The sequence below is a fragment of the Talpa europaea genome, assembly GCF_964194135.1.
Source record: "Talpa europaea genome assembly, chromosome: 1".
Taxonomy (NCBI): domain Eukaryota; kingdom Metazoa; phylum Chordata; class Mammalia; order Eulipotyphla; family Talpidae; genus Talpa; species Talpa europaea.
The window spans coordinates 93,700,023-93,718,471 of record NC_140073.1 but is presented as its reverse complement, the minus strand read 5'-3'; the positions used below and the strand labels follow the sequence as shown (position 1 = coordinate 93,718,471).

At 34.9% G+C, this 18,449-nt stretch overlaps 1 protein-coding gene across 1 annotated transcript in view; it reads right to left on the bottom strand.

Moving 5' to 3' along the window:
* RIF1 (replication timing regulatory factor 1) overlaps positions 1-18,449 on the bottom strand; it is a 46,431-nt gene that overhangs the window by 16,938 nt on the left and 11,044 nt on the right. Inside the window, exons 9-20 of the mRNA XM_084235162.1 lie at positions 16,204-16,355; positions 13,707-13,824; positions 12,944-13,117; positions 12,603-12,713; positions 11,265-11,327; positions 10,916-11,016; positions 10,301-10,402; positions 9,644-9,717; positions 9,262-9,442; positions 7,640-7,747; positions 6,824-6,973; positions 2,651-2,750 (exon numbers count right to left, since the gene is read on the bottom strand). Of these exons, the coding sequence (XP_084091288.1) occupies positions 2,651-2,750; positions 6,824-6,973; positions 7,640-7,747; positions 9,262-9,442; positions 9,644-9,717; positions 10,301-10,402; positions 10,916-11,016; positions 11,265-11,327; positions 12,603-12,713; positions 12,944-13,117; positions 13,707-13,824; positions 16,204-16,355 (1,434 nt within the window). The remainder of the gene's footprint in view (positions 1-2,650; positions 2,751-6,823; positions 6,974-7,639; positions 7,748-9,261; positions 9,443-9,643; positions 9,718-10,300; positions 10,403-10,915; positions 11,017-11,264; positions 11,328-12,602; positions 12,714-12,943; positions 13,118-13,706; positions 13,825-16,203; positions 16,356-18,449) is intronic.

Below are 18,449 nucleotides of genomic sequence, written 5' to 3'. Positions count from 1 at the left end.
ACTGATGCCTTGTAGTGCTTAATAAATGACTAGAGAATGGGACGATCAAAAAATAGATACAAGCTAATGTAAGCAAGTGAATCAGTATGAATTATTGCTTTGCAGTATGTACTGTAGTGTCTGAGGCAAAAAGCAGTAACAGATGACAAATGAGTCAGTTTTCTAAGAAAAGGTTATTTCCACAGTGTCAGAATATCTGCACAAAACATGAATTTATTTATTATAAGAACTTGCTAATTTACAGTGCAAAACTTAGTAGATACCATCTTAGTAACCAAGCAATGTTAGCATCATCAGTTATCAGATAAACTGATCTGTATGTTTGTTGGTATAGCACTGAAAAAGACACCACGGCTTTACAGCAGGTCCTCAAACAATATAAAATTCATTGTCATTTTGTTATATATAATGCTGATGGGGGGGGGGGGAATATCTATTACCAGTGTGGCTACTGTCTGTGTAGACCTTTTACTTTCTCCAGAAGTCTGCATGGGGCATCTTCAAGCATTAAGGTTTCCATTCAGATCTCAAAGATGTACATGTTAAGTGAATATGCTAGCATGTCTAAACTGTTCCAGTGTAAGTGAGCATATATGTTCCAGTGTAAGTGGGCATACATGTAGAAACTGTTCTAGTGAAAGTGGGCATACATGTTTGTGTGCCCAGCAATGGAAGAGCATTCTATCCAGGGTTGGTTCCTGACTTGCATTCTTATGCATTCATTCCAAGATCCTGGAATGAAATTAGCAGGCTGGAAAATGGATGAATGAATACAAATTACTGTTTACTATTACAGATGTCTGGAATCTTTGTTTAGAAATCTGGTGAAGCTTCTGTGGCCAGAAATACACAGTAGAAATTTTAACTTGTTCCTATCAATTAGCTTCTAGGAAAACTAATCTCATCACATGTGGTTCCATTACACATCTGTACGATTAAAAAAAATGGATGAAACTTAAATCTAATCTTGAGGAAATATTAAAAAGCTCTCATTGAGAAACTCTTAAAATTAACTTTGTGCTGTTCATATGTCATAAAAGATAACACAGGAAATATTTTGGGTTAAAGACTTGTGTCATTTTACCATAAAATGACTAAAGGAAAAAAAATGGGGGAGGGGATAAAAATAATAAGGCAAATGAAAACAACTACTGACTGAGGAGTCTGAGTAAAAGATAAGGTATCCGTGTATAATTGTTATGTTTCTCTAAATCTTAAAAATTACAAAATAATGTTATCAAAAAAAGTCCCAGAGATCCTGATGGAATCAAGATAAGTGATGAAAAATATATAAGATATTTGTAATTATGGGTTTACAGATCATGGATAGATGGACACTGGTTCAATTTTTCAAATTAAGGAGTAAATGTCAACATGGAGTTCATCATCTTGAGCCTATCAAACTTTCTGTCTTACAAAGTAATTTCCGATATTCTTTGGTACATAATCATTTTAGGTTATGCTGAGGTCAACACAGAAGCTGAAATAAAAATTCAAGCACAGGGCCTCCCCTGGTGGCCCTGGGATGTGAAGCTGCCCGCCGCCTCTGCAGCGCCAGTTTGATCCCCGGCCGCCGGGGAGGGAGGGCCCCACATGGCGCGACAGACCTTTCCTGCCGCGCCCACTGCTCCCCTCAACGGTGTATTTCGTCAGTCTGCCAGTTCTGTTCCCCGCTATGTCTCTAGTGAATTCTCTCACCAATCCTGCGCTTCTGACTGTACCCAGTGCTTGTATAAATAAATAAATAAATCTTTTAAAAAAAAGTTCAAGCACATCTGTAAGCAATTTCTGTGGCAATGAAACTGGGATGTTCTGACCTTTTAATATACTTTAGGTACTTAACATGTTTCTGTATATTATTATTTAGTAAAAATGCAAACACAAAAAATTCTAGAAATATTTTACATTCTAGAAAGCTTTGCATTAATTCATTAACGACAGATCTTAGAAAAGGAAAACTGAGTATGTTCCTAATCTTTAACAAGAAAAATAGCTTCAAATGTTAACATTTTCAGTAGGAGAAGGTTATTTCCTATATATTATGAATATATGTAGATGAAAGTATATATGTAGATAAAAGTAGTTCGGCATTTATTACAATGTAAATTGGAATTAGTTAAGTTTGCAGTTTCAAATATCAGAAAACCTGTTATGATTTTAATTGTCCAATTTTAAATAAATTGGTAAAAACTGAGCCAAAATGTTTGGAATTTAAAATTTCCTGTAGTACTATATAAAACCATACTCAATTTACCATTCTATGATTTCTATTCAATTAAATGTCAACTTAATTTATTATTTCAAATCAATCACCACATAAAAACATTTTAACAAACTTCAAAATTTCTTGCCCAACTAATCCTTTGTACCAAGAGGATAGGGTAACATTTATCTTTGTGTATATAGAAAGAAATAAAATGATTACGTCTGTAGAGGGGAAAGGTGACTGTGTGGCCCAGGAGCAAGTGAGGGAGAAAGGGTACTTGGCATATGAGCTCTTAGCATAGTTAACGGATATGGTTGTACAAAATCACAGATAAAAAGAGATGGGAAAAGCAATTAGTATTAGTTCTTATCAGCCTTGACAATGGTTCAGAAAGTTATGTTTATACAACACTGAGTGAACAAATAGTTTCAAAAAAATACTTACATTTAACTTTGGGCTGATATTTAACATTATATGGGGAGAAGTCGATGCAATCAACCATTATAGTAATAATATGAATGATCCTCTCCAAGAACAACAAGTTCTAGAAAAAAAAATAGAAATTTTCTACTGGCGTAGTTTTCAAAAATAGCAAGCATCAACAAAAATACAAGATTTTACCTCACACATTAACACATACCACAGTTTATAACACATAAAGTACATCAAGTATATAGTTATATAAAAATAAACCCATATACTCATTAGGTCTTCTGGGAATTATCTTTTAAAGATAAGATGAGGGGGAGACGGAAAACAAAGGAAGTCCCATCACCAAGAGTCAAACAACACCTTAAAAAACGAACTTTCCTAGCAGCAGTTCTCAGTAACAGAAGACACAATGACGGTTCTCATAAAAAGATCTAGGAGATATTAAAAAAATCAAATAGCTAATTTAAGACTTCCAAAATTAGAGACTATAAAAACAGTTGCACACTCTCCATTTATTTTCCACATGTCTTCTTCATTGGACTAATTAACCTATCTGTTCCCAAAGATAGCCTCCCACCAATGAGTGCGTTAAGGGTCACTTGGAGGAAGGAAGTGTGCCAGTTATTCAATGAAAACCAAACTGAAGATCAATCCAGAAAAACAATTTACTCAGACAAACGATGTTAAAGTTTCAGGTACTTTCTTCTTGCCTACAATTTACAAGGCAAGGATGCCTATAACTACAATTTGCTATCAAAGTCAGAAAAACAGGGGTTCTCTTCTGGGTTAGGAAACATATTCCAGCTAACAATATTGCTCAATAATCACCTTTATTAACAAATGCACATAATCATAAGGAAAACCAGTACCATGAATAAAGTGTACTAAATATCAACTGAACCAATCCATGAGGAAAGAGTTAATGAGAAATGGAGCTAAGAGTAAATCATATTCACATATAACATTAAATGTAAAAACAAAACCATTTGTAAAAACAAAACACAAAGGAATGCACACAGAAATATCAGGTTCTCAGAAAGCAGTACCATAACCAAACACAAATACATATGAGAGAGAGAAAAGTAAGGAACGTAAGACGATAAACCCAAAAGGCCTAAAAACCACCTGAAATGGCTCAGGAACACTGAGCATCTCTAAAACAAGGCAACTTTCCTTAGATGAAGGCAATAGGCCGTTAGAGTGAAATGATCTGTTAAGTACTTAAAAAATAACTTAAAAAGATCCTCCAGGATATACCTTGTGTCTAAATTCCAAAGAGAAGGGAAAAATTCTAAAACTTTATAGAAAAAATTAATATAAAAAGGCTCATATCAAAACTACACATTTGTAAGAGCACAAGCTATTACAACAAATGAACAATCTGTACTTTAAAACCTTTTGATGCAAAAATCATAACCAATGAACTTATTACAGAAGTATCAGTTCTATATCAACACATGTAAGTTTGCTGGCAAAGAATACACTGAATCAAAACAAGGAGAAAAAAATGGATATAAGAAACAAATTTCAGCAACAACATATTATAAAAAACCCTAAGTCCACAGACTGGAATAATATATCATGAAAGCAAATGAACTCAACAAAACATAAAATGGAAAATACTGACTACAAAAGACACACCATATAATTTTATTAATATAAAATTCAAAAAGAGGAAATGCTAAACAAACGCATATAGTGTATGTGTGTGGGGTAAAAAACATTTTAAAAAAAGTCCAACAACACAGAAATGATTATTGAACTAAGTCAGGATAGTAATTCACACTTTCTGGAGAGATTACTGGTGAGTCAAAATGCACAGGGGACACTTCTGAGATGTTGATGATGATGCTCTCGAAACTGACTTTGGTAAAGTTACATAAGTATTTCATCATAATGTGTTAACTACGTTAACTGCACTGTTATATACAATTTTTTATATTGTTCTGCATGCAAGTTGTTTCTTTTAAAAGGGTACAAATACTATGTTCAAGTTTGTAAAATTCAAGAAAAAGGCAATAAAAAGTAACATTTTATTGTGAACATGTAATCATGGCACTTTAGACACAGCACACAAATGTCAACATAGCATCGAAATAATGAATATTTAAATACATCAAATTCATAATCAGAGACACTATCTAATCGCACAGAAATGGGCAACAATTGTAATACCACCACAAAGAGCTGTAATGTAGAAGATTCCTAAATTAGAAGTTATATAAGACAATCCGCTCTGATTACAACCAAAAATTAATAGCAAAATAGCCACACACTTCTGTAAACTATTCTCTTAGGTGAAAAAGCATCATTTCAAATAACCCTATACTAAAAAGACATGAAAATTACTGTTTTATGATTATTGACAGCAGTTAATAGTATTGGACGTTACTGAAAAAGATGCAATCAAAAACATAGAACAAAAACTATCTTAAGTAATGGCATATAAAATTAAGAATTAAAAATTACCTTTTCCAGGATTTTAGTTTCCCTTTTATAAATATTGCTGTAATTCTGACTATTGTATTCTAACAAAATACCAATGTCAGAGGGCTTAATGTAGTGATTAATAAACTAAACATTTTTTTTTTTTTAAGATTTAAAATAGGAAAATCTTTTATCATCAAGCCCAACCAAAAAAATAAAAATAAGACTAAAGGGACAATGTAACTATGGCTACAGCAGTCTTCTTACACTGAAATTGGTGAACACAGTATAACTTTATAATTTATTCAAAAGTTTACTTTCTTCATAGTAAGTAAGTTGGACAATGAAGAGCTTCAACCTAATCTCACAATAAAGATACTTCCAAAAATTATAAAACACTAACCTGCAATGTTTAAAAGAATTTCACTGTGACCAATACGGCTGTCTCAAAGACACATGACTGGGTAAATGTAAGGAAGTGCAGTTTAGCACCACTTTTTATGTAGACCACCATCTAAGAATGATTTGTGTGTGGGGATGAGTGATGGTGAAAGGAACCATTTAAAATAACTGAAAAATAGGTTTATAACTAACAAAAATTAAGCAAGTTAGTTTGGTTAAGTGACATTAGAGAGAGGAACTAAACAGACAACGCAAGTATTTCTGGATGGGAAGATTCATGAATTCATTAATTTATGAATTCAATATAATAAACCTATTGCAAGCAAAATCTCAACAGGGTATTTTATAGAACTTGACAAATTCTGAAATTTCTCTGAAAGAGAACAAATATGTATACCGAACCAAGACAATTTTAAGAGGTAATAAATGTAAGCAGGCTTTCTCCCCATTTGTTAAATAAATTCAGTGTCTAAGTGCTACATAAATGCCATGGTTATACATCAACAAGACAGAAAGTCCCAGGGAGTGAGTGTAAAGTAAAACAATCAAGTACACTGATGATTTTGAGCTAAGTGCCAAAAAAAGGAAATAACAAAGTACTATGACTGAAATTAACAAGTCTACTTAAACAAAATTCCTGGCAGAAAGAAGGAATTGCAAGCAGTTCAGATTGTATTTCAAATGCAACCTAAAGTTACATAAGTATTTTTAAAAAGTGACCAAATTTTTTAAAGACACTGACAAATCCTATCGCATCAAAATGCAACAATCAGAATTGTGCCAGTATTTTAAAATAAATATATGCCATAAAATGCATTAAAAACTTGAACTTAAAATTATAGCTTGTCATAGATTACTCTTTTTCTCTCCAGTTGTAATCACTATCAAGAGCTAAATAGCCATCTTCTCACATGAAAAACAAGAGTAATAAACATAGAATTCAATTGGTAAGAAAACCACATTTTTATACATAATGTATCAATATGTAAAGTATGCATAAACAAATACAAAGAAAGGTTTTTTTTCCTAGAATGACATACATCAAGCTGTTAGTCTATTGAGAAAGGAGTAAAAAGGAACCTATGCTTTGAAGTCTACTAACTTTCCAAAGGACTCACTTTAAATCGAGAATGGCACAGGCACAAACAAGTATACAACAGAGTAGTAAACGTGTATCATTGATGGTGGTCCCGGAAACATGGGCCTTAAAGTCCAGAGTCACAACTGTTTTAAAAAGCTATTTAATGTAGTAACTATGTCACCTATAAATTAAAAGCATTAATAAATGACAGTTCACAATGTTACCTTCATTTACTTGAAAAGAACAAACATAAAGATTAGTATGGATAAACTCACTACAAGGTCTTCAGCTTCCAAACTGGACAATATCTTGGAAGAAAGCTCCTCACAACATAAATTCTCTTCTGCTGTTGCCACCAAAGCTGCACATCGGGCAAATGCTCTATACAATTCTGACCAACTTCTAAGTAATGTCTTCATGGTGGCCTAATAACAATAATAAAGAAACTTCTGAAATGTTTATCTACCTTATCAAACACCCAATAGTATATCTTTAACACTTTTGTTTAAGGTATCAAAGAAATGATGATGTAGGGTAGTAAGTTTGCAGTCCCTGTCTCTCATTAAAGTTCTAATTGAAGAATTTTAATAATGCTATGCTGCATTACTACACCAGCGATGATTAAAGGTCAAACTTCTCTTCCCTTAGACTACTCTGCTTTCCCCTAATCTAATAAAGTAAAAAATGTCTTATTTTAGAAAAAAATACTGTAGGAGTTTATTAGTAAAGGATAAAAATAACATATTCAGGGGCCTCCCCTGGTGGCGCAGCGGTTGAGCACTGGGCTGTGAAGCTGCCCGCAGCCTCTGCAGTGCCAGTTCAATCCCCGGCCGCCGGTTGAGGGTCCCACATGGTGCGCAGACCTCTCCTGCAGCGCCCGCTGCTCCCCTCAGCAGTGTACTTCGTCAGTCTGCCTGCTCTGCTCTGCTCTGCTCTCCACTCTGACTCTGGTGAATTCTCTCACCCTCCCGCGCTTCTGACTGCACCCAATGCTTGTATAAATAAATAAATAAATTTAAAAAAAAAAAAAAAAAAAATAACATATTCAGGAAAATGCAAATTCCTCAAGCAAAAACTTGATATTGTCTTACCACTGGAAATTTCTGTACTGAAAAAATATGATTAATTGGTAAAGTCAATGCACCGTAGATGGCACTAAAATTATGTTCTAAGGCATCACCTTGATTCACTTCATTGGTCTGAAACAAGAAAAATAACAAAGGTAAGCAAATTACCATCCAATTCCAGTTCTAATTAGTAATATCTTACTATGGGTAGAGTAGAATTGTGTCCCCTGATGTTGAGATGTCCAAGAGATGGTGAACTCCTAACTCCTGATAATGGTAAATGACAGTATTTGAAAACAGGGTCTTTTCAGATGTAATCAAATAATAACGAAGTTATAATGGATCAGGAAACTAACATCCTCATAAGAAAAGGGGAATTTGCATAGACAGAGACACAAGGATGAATACCATGTGAAGATGGAAGCTGAGATTGGAGTGATCCATCTACAAGCCAGGGAACACCAAAATAAATGACAGGTATGAAAGGTCCCCCCCCACCCCCCCAAAAGAAACAACCCTGACAACATACTGATTTTGGATTTCTGGCCTCAGAGTTATGAGGGAATTCCTGGTGCTTTAAGCCACCAGTTTGTGGTAATTTGTTACAATAAGTCTGGAAAACTAATGCAGTGTGTTTATATCTTAAAAGAATCCCAAAGGTCGGGCCTCCCTGGTGGCGCAGCGGTTGAGCGCTGGGTTGCGAAGCTGCCCTCATCCTCCACAGCACCAGTTCGATCCCTGGCTGCCGGGTGAGGGCCCCACATGGTGCGCAGACCTCTCCTGCCACCCGCTGCTGCCCTCAGCACTGTTCTTTGGTCCTTCTGCCTGTTCTGCTCCCTGCTCTGGCACTGGTGAATTCTCTCACCCTCCCACACTTCTGACTGTACCCAGTGCTTGTATAATTAAATAAATAAAACTTAAACACACACACACACACACACACATTTCTGGCTTTGGGACTAGAATGTGGCTTTGGGGTAATCACAAACATGGTTTGACCATGAGAATCCTAGATTATATAGCCCAGTCAAGATGGCCATTACCATTTCCTCTTCACTGAAAAAAAACAAAAAAACAAAAAAAAAACCAGATATATAAATATGAGAATTTAGATGTATCATGTGTTATAATCACTGCTGCAGGAAATGGAATTAATTAGTTCCCAATACATCATGTATTCTTGAATGAGGTTGAAATGAAATGGAAAAACAATCAACTAACCTAATGAGTAGAAAATTACCCAAGCCACAAGAAAAAAACATCTAATCAATCTCCTGTTCAAGTGAAAACTTCTATTAATTTCTTGATTCTAAGCAAAAATAAAAAGGGAAAATATTCCATAAATTTTGGGAGGGCCTCCCTGGTGGCGCAAGGGGTTAAGACACAACCTATGAAGCTATCCGCATCCACTGCAGCATGAGTTTGATCCCCAGCCAGGGAGTGACTCACGTGCTGCAGCAGGCCTCTCCTGTCTCACCCCCTGCTCCCCTCAGCAGTGCATTTCAGTAGATCGGCCTGTTCTGTTCTCCACTCTGTCTCTGGTGAATCCTCTCACTCCCTACACCCCAGGCTTGTACCCAGTTTTTGCATGCATAAATATTTTAAAAAAAAATGGGGGGGAGAAATATGTACAATAAATGTCATACCTGATTGATTAATTCAGTTAATGGGGTGACTATAATACTCCACATTCTCCAGAGATGCTCCTTGTTTTCCAACTGTTTTGCATTTTGATTAATAACATTTAAAACAGAGTCACTGAAAGCTAGTGGTGAAGTTGGGCCAGAAAGAACACAGCCTACAAGTACTTCAAGATTGAGAAAAAATCTGAAAAAAAATTTTGAACCATGCTTTAAAATCTAAAGTTTTTGCCAAATTAAATAACATGTAATAAAATTCTAAACCTAGCTGCCAAGGAAATGATAAACTCCAGATCTCTAATTTTTTAAAAACTTTTATAATACATATTATTTAAAAGAATGTCATTCATACCTCTTTTCAAGATAAAAAGGCTTAAGTTTAAATTACCTTTGATCTTCTATACCACATTCCAAGAGATTATTGTTGAAAATTAATTGAATTAAGAACAATGCAGGAGTTCCCTAAAGAAAGATGGAAGACTGTAGTCAATATTCTTGTTACAAAAAAAAAAAAAAAAAAAATCCTGTTACACTTGTTTTCTACATCAATTATGTGACATATGGTTCTTTATAAGTATCAGAAATTTAACTTTTGACTACTTAGATGATAAAAGTGATAGCAAATTCATTTCCATAAAGCATACAGAAATATCATTGGATGTTTCATCCACATGAGCAACTGGTAAAGGGTAAAAGATTGCAGATATGAAAAAAAAATTAACTTGAAACTTATATCGTAAGTTAAAAATTAAGTTAAACCATGTGTCTATATCCTAATTATTATATACATTTCACATAATTAAGCCAATGTATTAACTGTCCAAAATTTATTAACAGTATCCAGCAATATTATTGTGTATAAGCAAATCAAAAACCTTTCAGAATCCTGCTGAATACAGAAAGAATTCCATTAACCCATTACTCTTATCAGTGTCTTCCTTATCAGCATATCCAAATCCAACAGTCAAATTTTACAATCTTTTACGATTTTAAGAAAGTGAACTATCACGGATTTTTTAAACATTATTTTTAATCAAATCACTACATTTAAGATACTTGCATTAAGAATATCCATATTAGCAACCTGATATGCTGGTGAACCTAAAACTTTCTCAGGAAGTCCTTTAATTGTAATTTCCATAAGAACCTAAAAAAGATAGAAGGTTTTACTGTATATTAACCATGAAACAGCAATCTACTTAGGACAAATAGAGTAATATGAACTGTTCTTTAATTTATAAATAAAATTCATTAATGTAAATACATTCTCAGTTAAAATCTCAAATATAGTAATATTTACATATTTGTGAATATATTTGCATTAGTCTAGAAAGTTAAAAGCAGAAAAACAATTAAAATGAACAAGTTGGGTCTCCCTGGTGGCACAAAGGGTTAAGACGCAACCTAGGAAGCTATCCAAGCCACTGCAGCACGAGTTCGATCCCTGGCCAGGGAGCTACCCACATGGCGCAGCAGACCTCTCCTGACTTGCCCCCTGCTCCCCTCAGCAGTATATGTCAGTCAATCTGCCTGTTCAGTTTCCCATTCTGTCTCTGGAGAATACTCTCACCCCCAGAACCTCTGGCCTGTACCAAAGCTCTTGTATACATAAACAAATATATCTTTTTAAAAAAGTCTAGTGTGTAGGTACAATACTTACCAGTGTTTTCAATAAAGGAAATACTTCTGATTTGACTATACTTTCCAAAGATTTTAATAATAGGGTCAAAACTTCAGATCCTGGTCTCTCTTTTTTGTTACCTACCGAAAAGTAAAAGAAGAGTGTATTTCTAAACATTTGTAGGGGTGAAAATACAGTATACTTTTAGAGGTAAAATACACTCCTTATCTACGAAATTAATTTTTATTAAATCAAAATAATTTGTTTGAGTAAATTAAAAATCTGAAAGCTCTAAAACTTCAAAGATGATTTTAAAATAATTTTCTATATAAGGGCCAAATAATATACCCCATGCTATAATCATTTGATCATTGTTACAGTAACTTACCTGATTCAATAACTGACTTCACCAAGCTAATTAGCTTCTTCCAAATAGCACTGACAACTACATCTGTCAAACAATATAAAGCATATTTACTTTACAATAAAGTAGACTATAAAGGCTCCTCATTTTATCCTTAATCTAAAGAAATAAACTGAGCAATACTTAATAACTTAGAATATAATTCTCTCATACCACCCTGAATGCGCCCAATCTCATCTGGTCTCAGAATCTAAGCAGGATTGGGCCTGATTAGTACAGGGCCTCCCTGGTGACACAAGGGGTTAAGATGCAACCTATAAAGATATCGCAGCATGAGTTCGATCCCCGGCTGGCCAGGGAGCAACCCACATGGCACAGCAGACCTTTCCTGACTCACCAGCTGCTCCCCTCAGCAATGTATTTTGGTCAGTCTGCCTGTTCTATTCCTCACTCTGTCTCTCGTGAATCCTCTCACCCCCTCACACCTCTGGCCTGTACCCCGGTTCTTATATACATAAATAAATAAGTCTTTAAACATAACATTCAAACTTGTAATTTGTTTACAAACACTATCACCATTTTTATTTAAAAACTAAATGTATTTTTTCAAAAGGACTATAACATAATACGACCAGGTCATGAAACTAAGGGCAATTTCCTTCCATCATCTATAAATTCTTTATTAAATACCTATCACTTCTGAGATGAAGAATTAGATTCGGAAGGATACCTGAAAACCACATGAAAAAAATTTCCTAGCAAATTAAACAGCAAAGTAATTTTTAAAATTTCTTCTTACTTGATAGGTATAACACAGTATTTGGGTGGAGATGCTAGAGCCAACATAGACTGGGTTTAAATCACAGCCCCAACACCATGTAAATTTGCATGAGTTATTACTTCTTTACAACCCAACTTCCTCATCAGCAAAATTGAATAAAATGGTTACTGTGAAGATTAAATGATTTACAGTAGTCCCCTGCCATCCACAGGAGACACATTCCAAGACTCCCAGTAGTTGCCTGAGATTAATTAGTACTGAACCCTGTGCATACACTATGTTTTTTCTCTCTCTCTATATGTATATACCTAAGATAAAGCTAAAATGATAAAATTTGGCATAACAAAGGATTAACAACAATTACAATTATAATAATGGTCTCTCAAAATATTTTACTGAATGTAATCTATTTTGAACCACAGTGAACTGCAGAGAATTAAAACCAAGGACAAGAAACTGGATAAGGGACACTATATATACAAAACGATTGTAGCATAATCTGACCAATAGGTGGCACTATGAAATATTTGCTATTTTCTTGTTAAATGCAAAAAATAAACAACTTTCTCTTAAATATTTACCAGAAGCATCTTTTCCAACTGCAACAAAGCTATCGTGAACAGCAGAGATAAGTGTACTTGCATGTTTAGAAAAAAAAGATGAGCTGCTGATTAATGGATGTTCAAGTGGCTCTAAAAGAGGGAAAAAACACAATCATACAAAACATGTTTTATGACATAAATTTCTCAATACAAAATTGCAGGTAGTCTGACACGGGTTTGCTATTGAAAAGATTTACATTTATTGATACATAACCACAGGTTATTTTGTCGTGGGAAAATAATATCTTTTCTCACTCTAATGCAATATAGTCTGTCTGAACTATAGTAATAACTGAAACAATTTAAAAACAAGTAAATACCTAAGCTCAGTACGAGTTTGTTTTGCTTAGCAAAGCTCAAGACTTCTGGACCCAATAAAAAATGAAGTAACATTTCAAGTCCCAAAAGTTGAATAGAGGGAATTGTGGCCATTCCACCAAAATTTGAACTCGGGTTCATCCGGGGAGTTCCTGGTGATCCATATGGGGAAGCACCTGAAAAATATAATTATGGAAGTTTACACTATCAAAATGATCATATTTTACTTACTTTATTTCACTAAAATGTACCTCAGAAGTAAAAAGTTCTTCAAATCAAAGCTGAATTTTTTTTAGAGCGCACCACAGTTCTTAAGTAATCTTACTAGATTAGCAACACAAAACATTTAATGAAGATAATTCTAAGGTGTTAATCAATACCTTGAAATATTACCATGCAGATATTTCTGAAACATAATTATATTTGACTCAAAATAGCTAACAATTTATAGCAAATAATCTTTTCTTTCAAATGTATTCATACTAAGTCACATTTCTTAAGATCTTTCTATTTGATAGATCTGAGTCTCAAAAAATTATTTGTAATAGACCTCACAAAATGAAGCTGAAAAAAAAAACCAGTAATTTGCAATTACAATAATGCAATTACAATAGTAAACATTACCACATAAGGAAAACAAACAGGTATAATGGAGTTTATATTGAGAGAGCCCAAATTATGAAGTGCTGCATTGCAACCACCACTGAGCAAATCCTTCAGTCTTTTTTTTTTTTTTTTAAAGAAAAAAGTATGTAAGCCTCTTACCTTTGTGTACAGGAGTAACAGGATTCAAACCTGGAGAAGTAGCTACACGAGGTGAAGTGCTCTGAAGTGAAGTATTAGAATCAATGCTTATTGTGCTTTGAATCAGAGGCACACAAACCTACAGAGGGGTAAAAACAAAAGGAAAACTGAAATCTGCATAACTCACATTTTTTTCACAAGTCTTACATAATACAGTTAAATTACTTTAAACAGTCTAAATTATTTTGATACGTTGGACTTTAATGACTGCTTTGATACACAGGCTAAAAACTCAAATTTGGAAAAGGAAAAATTTTTATTGCAACTGTTTGCCCTACGTGCATCTCATCTAAAAATTTTAGTTCTAAATTCCAGATGGAAAATTATACATAGTAACTTCTGCAAATAACTTCTAAGTTTTAAAATTATTAGTAGACATTCATTTTAAGCTTTGGAAAAAAATGCACTGTAAGAAACATGAGTACTTTCCCTGGTGGCCTAGGGGTTAAGTATCGGGGCTATTACTGTGAAGGTGTGAGTTTGATCAATGTGAGTTTGTTCGGTCCCCAGGCCAGGGAGCTAACCCAACATGGCACAGCAGATCTCTCCTGTTTTACTGGCTGTTTTCTTTAGTGCATTTCTGTAAATCTGCCTTTTCTACTCCCTACTGTCTCTGGTGAATCCTCTTACCTCCCATACCTCTGGCTTACACCCCAGTCCTTCTATGCAAAAAAAAAAAAAAAAAAAAAAAAAAGTGAGCTAGATTCAAACCAAGCCTGGCAAAATTATAATACTGGTTAAATCTGGATGGTGAGGTATCAAGTTTATTGTATTTCCTGTATGTTAATAGAAGGATAAAACCTAAAAAAATACTATTACTATAATAAAAAGTAAAACACAAATTGGTATACACAATGAGTTCAATTACGTTTGTTAGGTAAATGAGAAACTACCTCAATATATGGAGTAGTATTTTTTTTTTCAAATTTTGTAATAAACCTATGTTTCTTTTGTGTGTGTGTGGGGGGAACTGTTATCTTAAGCATTAAAAAAAAGACAACTTCAAGTTCATGTCTGAGATCATTCCATTACTTGTCAAATCTATTCAATTATGCCAATGATTGCATGAAACAACTAGATATTAGCATACTAGAACCCAAAATGGAACAATGATCCCAATTACTTATTGCTATCAATGCCCAAGAACAACTAGTTCATGTTCCCACAATTTTAAACATATCAATATACTAAACAATTAAGCTTATTAAAAATTCAAGCATACTTAAGTCCTCCTTTCTAAAAATATACTCACGGCTATTCTATTATAAAGCCTAGATGTCAAGGACTATGGAACCAAAATAAAATATAGTCCAACATCCAAAGTAAGAAATAAATGAAGGGGACGCCTTGGTGGCACAAGGAGTTAAGATGCAGCACCGTGAAGCTATCCGCAGCATGAGTTCGATCTCCGGCCAGGGAGGTGACCCACATGGCACAGCAGACCTCTCCTGACTTGCCCACTGCTCCCCTGAACAGTGTATTTCAGTCAATCTGCCTGTTCTGTTCCCCACTCTGTCTCTGGAGAATGCTCTCACCCCCCCACCTCTGGCCTGTACCCCAGTTCTTGTATGCATAAATAAATCAATCCTAAAAAAAAGAAAAAAAAAAAAAGATGAGATGAAATGATTACTGCTATTTAGCCTAGAAAAAGATAAACAAAAGAAAAAACAAACATAAAAACCCCACTGGAAGGACATCTGATTAAGGACAACTATAACCATAACTTACAGTGCTTTGATGAAACCTTAGATGAATGGCCTTCCGGCCAAGCATCTGATTTCAGGCAGTCAGAATATTCATTGTATCCCTGTGGGTTGAAGCTTTCTGTAAGTTTACTGTAGCTGAACCAAGAAAGATGACACATGTAGATTTCTACAGAAATGAGGATTCCATGAAAGATTTTAAAGAGGTGAAAAAAGACTGGTATCTTTCAGAGTACAAACTAATTTGGTAAAGTACTTTTTGAATTGACTTTCATGAAAGTCTGCCAGTGATCTGTGTTTCCCAAACTATGAAACATGAATATCTGAGTCCAAGGAATAGATTCTTTTGATAAACTACTAAAATAATAACAACTGGTCCAATTTTCTATGTACCCACTATAATATCTGATTTTAATTTAAGCAATGGTACTTTTACTCTCAATTTTATTCTTAACTGCAGAAGAATCCTTTTGAAAAATCTCTCACATTGCTTCTAAAGTAAGAATAGATAACTACATGCTTACTGATTGAGAAGGTATTAGGAGGCTCCATTTTAGAAAAGTTAAGAGAAAAAAAAATTAGGAGGCTCCATATTAGAAAACTTAAATTCCTTTGAAGAATTAAACTCAAGCTTTGTGTCAGATCTTATATATTATGATCTTGCTTACACACAGCAAAAACTACAAAATTAAATTGGTAAGAATTTAAGAATACATTAATAAAATAAAAAGTATGACAGTCAACACTTATATTACCTGTTCAAAATTAGCAGGAAGGTGAGGTCCAAGTCTCATCAATAAATACCACCAGACTTCTAATTTTGTTAGTGCTAGAGCTTCTGTTCTCACATGAATGGAACTCAAAGGCTGCATTAACAACTTCAGTCTTTTTGCACTACACAGTATTTCTTAAATAAAATAAGCACAGGTAATGACATTTAAGAAGTAAACATTAGATTTTAAGAATGACTATGCAACACTTTATTTTTACCATAGCAAGACAGTAAGTTAAAATATTTAAAGCCAGGCCTCCTGGTGGCGCAAGGGGTCAAGAAGCAACCTATGAAGCTGTTCGCAGCCTCTGTTGCACGAGTTCGATCCCCAGCTGGCCAGGGAGCAACCCACATAGTGCAGCAGACCTCTCCTGACTTGCCCACTGCTCCCCTCAGCACTGTATTTCAATCTGCCTGTTCTGCTCCCACTCTGTCTCTGGTGAATCCTCACCTCCCCACACCTCTGGCCTGTACCCTAGCTCTTGTATTCATAAATAAATACATCTTTTAAAAAAAAATTAAAGCCACTAGGTATTCCTGTTTCAACTAAAATTTTCATTTTGATTGACTCTGATACAGCTAGACCACAACACTTAGAAGTCAACAACTTAAAAAAAGAGGAGGGGGGAGTATTATTTATGGATACTGTGTGGCCAGGGACGACTTTCCCACCCAGAGACAATTGGAAATTTTAACTAATATCTTTGGTTATTACAACTGAGAGGCAACAGAGTATACTAATATTATCTAGCAGGTTGCAACTAGAGATGATGCTAAAACTTCCCACAACACACAGGACAGTTCTCAACAAAATTACCAGTCTCATATGCCAAAGTGTTGAGAAATGCTAAGCTATTTTAGTTCATTATCCCCATTTTCTAGATTAAAAAAATCAAAGCATATTTTACAGTTATAAAAAGCTGTTAATAAATTTTTACCAGTAAGTTATTTTATAAAACGTTATTATACTGTTAGTGCCATTAAGTGGACTTCAGAAATTTAAATTGATTCATTTTAGTTCAGGTCTACTACCCATGAACAATAATCACTTTGTTAAAATTCAGCATAAAAATTAAATCCAATTGCTTAAACAAAATTTTTTTAAAAAGATTTATTTATTTATTTATACAACAACCAGGGTACAAGCCAGATGCATGGGAGGGTGAGAGGACTCAGCAGAGATGGAGCAGGGAACAGAACAGGCAAACGGATGAAATGCACTCCCTGAGGGGAGCAGCGGGCGCAACAGGAAGGGGTCTGCCGTGCCATTTGGGACCCTCGCTGGCCAGCTGGGATGGAACCGGTGTTGCACAGGCCGCTGACAGCTTCACAATGCTGCGCTCAACCGCCTGCGCCACCAGGGGAGGCCCAACAAAATATTTATACCAAAGATGTGTACCATGTAGCATGACGAGATATATAAAGTAAGAGGGCCTCCTTGGTGGCGCAAGGGGTTAAGTACCACATTATGAAGTAATTTTCAGCCTCTGCAACCCGAGTTTGATCCCCATCTGGCCAGGGAGCAACCCATATGGCGCAGCAGACCTCTCCTGACTCGCCCGCTGATCCCCTCAGCAGTGTACTTCAGTCAATCTGCCTGTTCTGTTCCACTCTGTCTCTGGTGAATCCTCTCGCCCCCCACATCTCTGGCCTGTACTCCAGCTCGTGTAAGCAAAAATAAAAAATAAACAAAATAAGACTGTTAAGAATTTTCAATTATTTTTCCATTCAGTTTTCAATGAACATTTCTTCAAGAAAATGAAGTCAGACTGTTGTAGGAAAAATTAATTTATTCTGAATTGCTACTTTATCTATAACGGAGATTGCCAATTTCATTCTCCTTCAGTTAAAAGTCCTGTTTTACATTTAGGATGGACCATGATAGATAGCCAATTTTTAACTTCTTTATCTAGTCTCCCATTGAGGCTCTCTGCCTAACGAGATTTAAGATAAAATATATGTGGAATTTCTAGAAGGCTCCTCAAAGATAACTGATTTAGCTGGGAAAATAGTTCCTATCTGCTCGTCTGGCTTCCTGCCTAGTCTCCAACTAAGTCATATTGAAGAAGACAACAGAAAGGCATCTGATTCCTTAATCACTTCTGAATTGATAATACCTATTTCAGGCTTATTTCAAATAAGATAGCATTTTACTTATCTTATTTAATCCCCTCCCATTTTATGCTTTAGCACCCAACCATATGGGATTTCATCATTTAGCCCCAAATA